General features: G+C 39.9%; 2 protein-coding genes across 3 annotated transcripts in view; one reads left to right on the top strand and one right to left on the bottom strand.

Annotated features, from left to right (window-relative positions):
* The first annotated feature begins 1,758 nt into the window (after positions 1 to 1,758).
* The window catches only part of fitm2 (fat storage inducing transmembrane protein 2), a 24,511-nt gene continuing 16,051 nt past the window's right edge, over positions 1,759 to 10,218 (top strand). Inside the window, exons 1-2 of one of the 2 annotated variants that reach the window (XR_004657149.1) lie at positions 1,759 to 2,030; positions 2,775 to 3,873. Coding sequence is in view for 1 of the 2 variants with exons in the window: in XM_034875675.1 (XP_034731566.1) it covers positions 1,822 to 2,030; positions 2,775 to 3,384 (819 nt within the window). In the remaining variant the exon portion in view is untranslated. Of the gene's footprint in view, positions 2,031 to 2,774; positions 4,390 to 10,218 lie in introns of those variants that run through there. The other variant, XM_034875675.1, reaches the window with a different exon arrangement.
* gdap1l1 (ganglioside induced differentiation associated protein 1-like 1) overlaps positions 8,422 to 10,218 on the bottom strand; it is an 18,296-nt gene continuing 16,499 nt past the window's right edge. Inside the window, exons 5-6 of the mRNA XM_034875670.1 lie at positions 9,301 to 9,415; positions 8,422 to 9,205 (exon numbers count right to left, since the gene is read on the bottom strand). Of these exons, the coding sequence (XP_034731561.1) occupies positions 8,862 to 9,205; positions 9,301 to 9,415 (459 nt within the window). The 3' untranslated portion in view covers positions 8,422 to 8,861. The remainder of the gene's footprint in view (positions 9,206 to 9,300; positions 9,416 to 10,218) is intronic.

Raw genomic sequence — 10,218 nt, 5'->3', positions numbered from 1 at the left:
AAGTCAGAGAGCATCAAGGACACACTTTGTTCTGCGTTCAGATGCTGTAAGGGACCCGATTCCTCTTCCTCCAGTACACTCATAATGACTCAGCAGGTTCTCCAGCACCAGCACCAGACAATCAATTTGAATTTTGCACACAGCCAACAAACATGCATGCATCTTATTTATGTTCTAAACTTGATTTAATCCCTGTTTAAAGCAGTTGGGATCAGATCTCTTTTCAAAAAGACGTGCATGTGTAACATGTACAGCATGAGGACAGACACAAGAATTCACAGCGCCATTTACATCCACATTAGACAGAAGTTCCACATTAACGTATTAATAGCAATAGGACTAGCAATAATAATTGTGGCAGAGGGTGTGGAGAAGGAACATGGAGGTAGCAGGTGACTCCAACCAACGATCCAGACTTCACAGACCCAGAGCCAGAAACACCTGCAGGGAGTGATAGGAGGAGAGAGGGAAGGGGCGAGAGAGCACAAGAAGAATAGTGTCTGTGTGACCCTCCGGCTTACATCCACGTGCAGGTGTAAGACCGCCTGAGCAAACATGACCAAGACCAGGAGGGTCTGAGTCAGTCTGGAGCCGAGTCTCTCACACTTTCAAATATTCCAAACTACAATCCTGAAGGATGATGTGTTCCTTGTTATTCCCTACGTATGATAGTCATCCGATAGTTTGGGTGCATGATCTCATTATTTGTTTAAATACATGTAATTTATGTAAGCATTATAATAAGTCTTTAGTCACAAAACTGCCCAATATAATTTGGTATCAGGTGTTCTGTACAGTAGGTGGCAGTATGTACCTGTATATATATATATATATATATATATATATATATATATATATATATATATATATATATATATATATATATATATATATATATATATATATATATATATATACATACATATATACCATTGTAAAATTGCATTAGGGACGTTTCATATTCACAAAGCTAAAGTCAATCCCATGTTTAAAGTTATTCTTAAAAGTGGTAGGTACTTTGAGTCACTTAAATTTTTTAATGAATCTTTGAAAGCATTTTAATAACTCGAATAGGCTTTATTTAAGGAACACCTTCTGTCAATTATTTTAAAGAAGTATGACGCCTGTTCATTCATTTATCTCTCTCCTTTTAATTCTATAATGTGTGTTCATGAACTGGAATAGCTGACTGTTAATAAATTAAATTCTAAATTAAGTTATTTTTAAAAGTTACTTGCAAAATCTCATTTATATCTAAATTTTCCAATCAGGAGCCATCCTTTTTAATTTTTTGGAAATGGAATTAAACTTTAAATTAATCCTATATTGTATCAGGCAGAACATCCTTAAACTGTGTACCCTGTGTACAGTGATTGCTAGCTTGTAGCTAAGCTAGCAGTAATTTCAAAAACGTTTTAGCTATCTATGGTTGATTGCTAACGTTAGTGCAAAACGCCATTCAACTGACAGCCTTTGTTGTGTTTGATGCTGACTTGTAGCCAGCAGTGAACAAACTTCGTTAAGTAGCTAGGTCCACTTTACTGTATTGCCATTACAGAAATCTCCCGTTAGCATCTTGTATGCTAACTACTTGTCACATAGTAACGCATGCGCAGCTCACATTTCCACTCGTCGCAAAGTGACGCATGCGCAACTCAACTGCACTTGACTTACATCGGGGAGTGACAGTTCCACTATGGTTCCACCCCCAACCATAGACTGTATGTATTGTCTACGACCCCAACGGACATGACCCCCACCGACATCAACCCTCCTGTCACTTTAAGGGAAACTCGGGCGCCCCCTTCAAAGGAAACGCAAATGTGCAGCCCAGCACGTCCGGTCAGTGGCGTCAACATGGCGGCGGTAGATGTCATTGTGGACAACTTGGTGACACTCTGGAGGATACCGGCTGCCCGACAAAACTTCCCCTTGATATTTGTACTCATTTCGGTCGTGGGGTCGCTTCTGAAAAAGCTGGAGGTCGTCCCGCAGACATATTTCAGCAGCAGCGGAAATGCCCTTAATGTGTAAGTAATGTTAGTGCTACTTTGTTATTATCCTAGCTGAGGGTTAGCTCACAGAAATAATGAATTCAAGCACCTGAGCTCACCTGGCGCTTACTGTGCGGTGACGTGCTGGTGACAGACAGGTGAAAGGGCAGTCATGAGAGAAATGCACTGCTTTTCTGGACTGTGTTGTAATGAAGTTAGCAACGCTGAAGTAATGTGGGCCAAAGGTAACGTTAGCTAGCTAAACTGTTGCTTCATTAGTTGCTGTGCTGATAAGCATTACATGTCCCCTTTATTATAACTTTACAAATTTCAGTTAAAAAAGACACAAATAAGGCAAATGCTCAAATGATCCCAGTATTTAAAGCAGTTGTATGTTCCTTTATACACTGCAACACTTCATATTACAAATTAATTCATACGCAATACAACTGCCGCTTTCTCAATTCAATACACTGTGTTGCTGCTAATAGCTAATATCAGTGGTTTGCAGTTAGATTTCAGGCTCATTAAATAGGTATAAAAAGAAAGTAAAATATAATACAAATAATAAGATTTTTGGTAGACTTTTAAACAGGGATGTAGTAAATGTGCAGTATATGTGTAATTAGAAATGAAAGATATAAACGTGAGTGAAAGTGTATAAAGCTAAAGTGATGGATTATTTAACAGTTTCTATTGAAACCTCTCTCTATCTCTACAGTACTACTAATGAATGCTATCAGCTGAGTACTAATGTCAATGCCCCTGTTCCTCTTGCAGGTATTTTGTCAAAGTGTCCTGGGGCTGGACATTGCTGCTGCTGACCCCTTTCCTCCTCCTGTCCAACTCGGCCTTCAGCAGGAGCGTGTCCTTCCTGTCCCGGCGACTGCTGTCTCTGGTGGTGGCGACAGCCATCTGGTACGCCTGCACCCAGACCTTCTTCTTCATCGAGGAAGTGACCGGTTTGTGTTATGAAACTGACACCGAGGAGGTTCTCGTCAAGGAGTTATCAAGCAAAGCCAGCTGCAGGCGGGCCGGCTTCCAATGGCACGGCCAGGACATCTCAGGGCACTCCTTCATCCTGGCCTACTCGGCTCTCTTCATCGTGGAAGAAACGGCGCCGATGGCCTCCCTAAGGACCGCCGGTCTCTCTGCGCTGCCCAGGATGGTCCTCAACCTGTTGTACGTGGCCTTGAATCTGATCGTGATCGTTTGGGTGTGGATGTTTGCCTGCACCTCTGTTTACTTCCATCACATGTCCCACAAGTTGCTAGGGACTTTATGTGGCCTGGTGGCATGGTATCTGACATATCGGGTTTGGTATCTCAAACCTTTATCCCCAGGACTCCCCCCTCAGCGCCCCTCAAAAGAACAGAAACACAACCCCTGAGAGGCAGTCATACTTTCCAGAACAACATTGTTACTAATGTTGCAGCCCTTCTCGAAACAACACACTACCGTTGAAGTTCTCTGTCTCCAGGTCCAAGCTGGCCATGCTATTTTAAGCTATTTTACGTTATTCCCTGCTCAAAGAAAGGTTGATTTCTACAGGATGGTTGTTGGCAGCTGCTGTTCCCCAAAGGACTCTCTGTAATCTGAGATAAAAGCGAGACGCCGTCCAGCTTCTGCCTCTCACCTTCAGCTTCTGAGGCCCGCATGCTACGCCAGCCTTCGTCCCCTAGTTTGTTGCCTTAAAACGTTTTTATTTGCGGATGGTTAATCAGAGATTTTAGATGTCTGAATGGGAACACTTGAGAATGTTTACAGCTCCAGTTGTATTTTTGCAGACCAATGTAAAGAAGATATATACATTACTTTTATAGGAAACCACCATCAGGTCAGACACTGTAACTTCAGTGGGCCTAAATGATTTACTGATGTAGAGCTTGAATAGCAGAGAGGACCATCATTTTAATGTATCAGCAAGTTGTTTGCAAAGTATTATTAAAATGCTTTTAAAATGGTTAAGGCTGGAATAATCTACGATTGGGATTGTTCTAAAAAAAATGCGTCCCAATTTCCTAATGCACAAGGTGACATCTTTAAATGCCGAGTTTTGTCCAGGCAGTAGTTCAAAATGCAAAGATATTTAATTTACAATCACACAGGACAAAGGCAAGCAACACGTCCTCACAACTGTAAAGGTGGAACCGGAGAGGTTGAATTTTAGCTTGGAAAAATAACACAAGTCAAAGCAGTGCACACTGGTTTTCTGTTGATGAACTAATCGAATTGGTCAACTAATTGTTTCAGTTGTGGTTTTATTTATTGTCAACACTATGAAAACACCAAGTAACCTACCAATAACTGTTGCCAAGGCTGATATGTATTACATACCTCTGTGCCGTAGAGCTCCATTGTTGTCCAAAAACTATTAAAAATACATAAATGATGAGCATGGGCTCTGTTTTTTTTTCCAGTCTCGCATACACCGTTCTGCTGCATTAAATCCTCACTAGATTACCAAATGTGTATTAATCCCCTTCTGGAAATAGTCCCCAAGAAATGCTCTATTTACTCCCGTTTCAGTAACATTTCCTAAAGACTAAAGTGCCCAGCTGCCAGAAATTGACATTTATTTAAAAAAAAAAATGGACATTTGAATTTATTAACATTTGTGATGTAGAATAAATCCAGCCTTGTCCTATAGTGGTGGATTTGGGAAAAACCTTAGTAAATCCTAATTATGTAATGCAATGTCAAAGTATTTTAAAAGAATATTCATTACGTCACAAGCAAATACGTTTTGTGTGCGTCTTTGTGGCGTGTCAAAGCAGGTTTTGCTCAAATAAAAAACCAGCATCTCTGTGTTTAATTTTCATTATTTATTCGTCATTGATGGCAACTGAGTAAATTAAGGCTTATGAACAAACATCATAGAAAGCACCATAAATAAATGCATATAGAAAAATAAAAAGTAAAAAATACTATAGTGAATTATAATGGCCACAAATCACAACTAGGATTTGAGTTGAACTCTGTGTGTGTTCAAAGACACACACAGAGTTCAACAGAGCCCCCCCCCCCGTGTCAATTAACAGAATATGTGAATGAGAATCAAAAAGTCAACATAAATAATGAAGCTTATGTTATGTTTAAATCGTAACAGGAAATAGTACTTTGAGCTTTTGTGTCCTCTTGCTTACTTTAAAACTTGGAATAATTTAGATGTGTATTCAGATATATATATATTCTCAAATCTTTTGTACCATTTACATCACTGCTACTCATGCAAGAACAGTTTAAAACCTAATAACCTCCCCGCTCCCTTTCATCTCTGTTAAATCTAAACGCACTGCACTCTCCATAGAAAACATGATCCTGAACACAGTGAGCTTCTACGCCTCTATTTTCTCCATAAAAATCAGATTTCTTATCAGATGCGAGTCATGTGACAGCATTGATCGCCGTCTTGGGTTCAGCGTTTTCTGCCACGGCTGCAGCTGACCACCGCCTGCACAGAACTGTAACAGTAACTGGAAACAAAACACACTACCTTCATTATGCAAGGCTTAAGCTGTGGAGAAACACTGAGTCCTTACTGCAAGAATTGTCTGGATAATGAGCCATAAAAAAAAAAAAAAAAGCAGCTTATAACCCTAGCCAGTGTCTGACATAAGGAGTTATTGAGATTTATAAGATGTTAAACCCTGGAGGGCTGACTAAGAAAAAAAAGAAGAAAAGCTCCCGTTTAAGGTGGATAGAGGGTGGAGCGAGAAAAGTACTACATCAACAAGACAGCTGGCTAGGCTTGGGGGGGGGGGGCGTTCAGCTTTTCCTCCCATTCCCTTTATTTAACCTTTGAGCTCGTTTAAAATTCAGCACGGTAAAATAAATGAGACAATGTGTAATTAAAAATATCTATCTGTAAAACCAGTCTGTGGGGTGGAGACACACACACACACACACACACACACAGCAGTGAAATCCAGCTCCAACCCACTGCTCAGTGCAGGTGCTTCAAAGGTAACAATTAGCAAGAGAACGTTTTACCCTTGTGTTATCCTCCCGGGTTACAAAACACACAAATATGTGACATGGCCGTCCTTTTTTCAGACTTTTTATTCGTTTTCACTAACACCACTTTACTAGTTTTACGCTACTTTTTGCAAATCATGGTCAATAACCCTCATTTATATAGAATTCAACCTTATATTTGAGTTAAAAAAACTGAAATTATGAATTATTTTGACTATGAGTTGAGATCAGATGAAAATGATCAATTGTATTTGCAAAAAGCAGTGTATGACATCCAATCCAATTTTTTTGTGGCAATTTGGTTAAAAAGATACTCATATTTCAGATATAGACATTTTTAGAAGGGGTCAAATTTGACCCGAGGACAACAGGAGGGTTAAGAAAATCGGTGGTTTTGAGATTCGGTAGTGATCATAAATTCTGCCTCTGGTCAGTGTCCATCTGTCACAAAATGGTTACACAATAAGACCCATGCAATGAAATATACATCCTAAACCTAAAGCAGCACTAGTGTGCCGTAGATGCAGAATTTACAATTTTACTACCAATTGTGTAAAGTTTAGTAACATGTGATCTCCTGCACGGTGACCAAGACGGTGAAGGTGGACCAGTGTGAGCGGTGTGATCCGTAGTGCTCTTAATAAACTGAGTGTGTCTGTGTTCACTGTGTGTAGTGTAGGGTGTACAGTCAGTTAAAGGAATAGTTCGACATTTTGGGAAATATGCACTTATTCCTATTCTTGCCAAGAGTTAAATGAGAAGATCAATTTCATTAGTGTCTGTCGGTTCAGTGTAATGCAGCAGTTTGTTAGCTTAGCTTAGCATGAAGACGGGGGGGAAATAGCCAGCCCCAATTTGTGAATGTCATGAATATTGGCATCGGCCTTTCCTGAAAAATATACAGTGCATTCCGAAGTATTCAGAGCCCGTTTAAATGTATTTTTTCCTCAGCAATCTACACTCAATACCCCATAATGCCAGAGAGAAAACAACATTATTGAAGGATTAAAAAGGAAAATAAAATATCACATTGACAAGTATTTAGACCCGTTTGTCTCGATCATCTTTGAGGGGGTTTCTAGGAGTCCTAGGCTGCTTCCCATGTCCCTTATTTAAAAGCTCCTCGGTCTTTGGTCCTCGGCTGACCCGGAAGTTGTTCTGTCCCTCCTCTGTGAAGGCCGTCTCACAGCTCTTATTTCTGCCCCAAGGACAGAGGAGCTGTAGGCGAGGATACATGAGAGTCTTCCTGAAAGCTGTGCAGCTGAAGGAGTCGCTGACCCCACACAAACTGACATATTCATGTGAATTCATGTCTAATCCCTCTAAAAACATATGAGTTTATGTGAACAACATCACAGAGTGCGGTCTAGACCGGCTCTTTTATGAAATCCCAATGAGATAACGGTTGTTGTTATCTCATTGGGAATTCAGCAGAATTCTTATTGTATCCTTTGTGAGATCTGTGCCTCGACATAATGCAGGCAGCTCCTCTCACCGCATGTCTTGACTTCCTGTTCTGATGTGCATTGTCAGCTGTGAGACCTTCTACAGACAGGTGTGTGTGTGTGTGTGTGTGTGTGTGTGTGTGTGTGTGTGTGTGTGTGTGTGGGTGTTTGTGTGTCTCTGTCTTTCCAATTCACCACAGGTGGACTCCAGTCAAGACGTTGAGACATAAATGGGTTTCATTACTTCAATGTAGTATTTCAGTCTTGTTTAATAAACTTGCAAAAACCTCTGACATCCTGTTATCTTTCTGTTATTATGGGGTTATGAGATATTGATTTTAGCACAAGGCTGCAGCATAACAATATGTGAAAGGTGTATCACAAGAAATTCTTTTTTTAAACCGATCATTTAATAACACTAATCGCTGTTCCCAAGGCATTTAATCAATAATCAAAGACTCTTCTTACCCTTTGCAAAAAAGAAAGTTTGCTGCCCAATTAATAAAAAAAGCATGTTTTACCAGCTTTCCTAGTCATTCTGCTAATGCAAACTAGCGAGAATCTAAAATAAATAATGTCATTTTTTTGGCTACCTACTTAGAAAATACAGTCAACTGCTAGCTTTAGCTTAAAACGTAAAATACAGACATAGGGCCTTAAGGCTAGCTATTTTCCTCCTGTCTCCTGCAGTCTTTATTCTAAGCTAAGCTAGCAGCCTCCTGGCTGTAGATAGATAGATAGATAGATAGATAGATAGATAGATAGATAGATAGATAGATAGATAGATAGATAGATAGGTATTGATCCCAATAAAATGGGAAATTACAGTGTTGCATCATATTTAACAGACAGACGCGAGAGTTGTATAGTTATATTGTCCCAGCGAGAAGGTAAATAAGCGATTTTCCCCAAAATGTCGCGCTACTCTCTTGAATTTTGCCTTCATCCATTTATCATTTCTTCTGGCAGTTTTTGGCAGCACAGCGCCTCTCAGAAAGTATTTATCACGGAACATTTCCCCTTGGTTTTTACTGGTTTAAACCTCAGGCCATAGGAGCGAAGACCAGCTATGAGATATGGCTATAATAGTGGCATGCAAAGGTCAGTTAACCTGTTAGGTGGTGCTGTATTTAACATTTTGTCTGCGTTTCTTCTTTAAGTTTTCAAGACTAGAAGAACCGATGCATGCCGCCAACAAAAAGATAAACATGGACTTGCCGGCCGCAAGTGGCCAGAAATGAAACTCGATGAAGGCCTTGATTACCAGAAAATGTGCTGGTAAGAATTTCTTATCATGGAATGTTTTAATATTCTTTGTTCACCCAGGTAAGTAATAGTGTTCTCTATATAGATTCATTATGTTTTCCTGCAGTCATAAAACATTACAGAAAAGTTGAAACATCACACAAATACACAGACATTTAACACAACAAGACGGCATTCACTACATGTATTTCTTTTTTAAATACCAGTAGGCAAAGTAGCCCATCCCTCCCAGTGAGCCCATGAGAAAAGAGGCCCCGAAGAAGGACGGGGGCTTCTTTTTTACCATCCGGAAGGCGTTGGGTAGGACCGCTGACAGAAGCGTTGTGTGGATGTCGCCCAAGACCCTACGGAAAGCGTAGCGTTTTTGCACACGCAGAAAAAAGGACTGCAGGTTGGGTCGGCTGCCGTCCTCCCAGTATTTCTTGGAAAGTCCCAAGAACTTGAGCCTGTGCAACAAGGCACCGAGGCAGACGTCAGCTAGTGTAAATTCAGGTCCACATAGCCACAACTCACACTTTTGACCTGCAAGGGAAGGAAAAGAAGAAGAAAAAAATCCTCAGACATTGTTGGAAACATGTTTTGGTTCTGTAATGATTGAAGATAGTCAGGATTCATACCTTGATACTCTAGTTTTCTTTTCTCCAGCTCAGCCTCCACTTGATCTAGAACCATGGCTAACTCTCCCAGAATTTTCTTCAGGTAGTTCACATTATCATGGTCCAAGATTTTTGCCTGACAATCATTTAAGAAAGGGTTTAAAAAATATAGACAGAGGCAAACCAGCATGCATAACTTGGCTAAAAATGGTTAAACACAAAGTATGTAAGACTCCCCCAGTACAGTACCCATGTTAATTAAAGAAAATGATAAATAACTAATGTGTTATAGCCATGCAGAATTAAACAAGACTGAGGGCACATTCACACATGCACCAAATCATCATTAGGGATTATTGGCCTCCTTTTCACATCCATTCTATGCGAGTTAGGGGATGCATACAACTTCTGGTGGCAATGCAAAGTCACAAATTTGCATGCATGCGTCACATGGAATTCAACTTAGGTGAATTTTGACAAGCAGCTGCAACCAACCAGCAAAGAAGTGTGTGTTTGACCCCACTTGGCTGTTTTTTGCAGACACCAGGCTTTTGCCTTGTCCTGTGCTATAGCGGTTGCGATGCGTGTGATGGCCCGACTGATAAAGGATTTTTAAGGCCAATACAAATGTTTGCTTATTAAAAAATCCATATGCTGATATTTTGGTCAATCTATATATTTAAAAAAAAAAAATCCAGAAATAACGACATGAACAGATTTCCCTAACATTAGATATTTATAGTTATTTATGAGTTCTCACTAAAATAATATGATAATAATTAGTTTTATTGTCACAACAGAACAACATCAAAATATATTATATATAAGTTCTGATAAATAAAATGTATAAAATTACAAGAGGAGCGTTCTCTGGTGGACAGACTATGCAACGCCATCACTAACAGGGACGTTGTAGAGCGTCCTCTGGTGGACAGACTA

Source organism: Etheostoma cragini, chromosome 7 (genome assembly GCF_013103735.1).
Source record: "Etheostoma cragini isolate CJK2018 chromosome 7, CSU_Ecrag_1.0, whole genome shotgun sequence".
Lineage (NCBI taxonomy): Eukaryota > Metazoa > Chordata > Actinopteri > Perciformes > Percidae > Etheostoma > Etheostoma cragini.
This window is presented reverse-complemented; position numbering and strand designations above follow the sequence as displayed.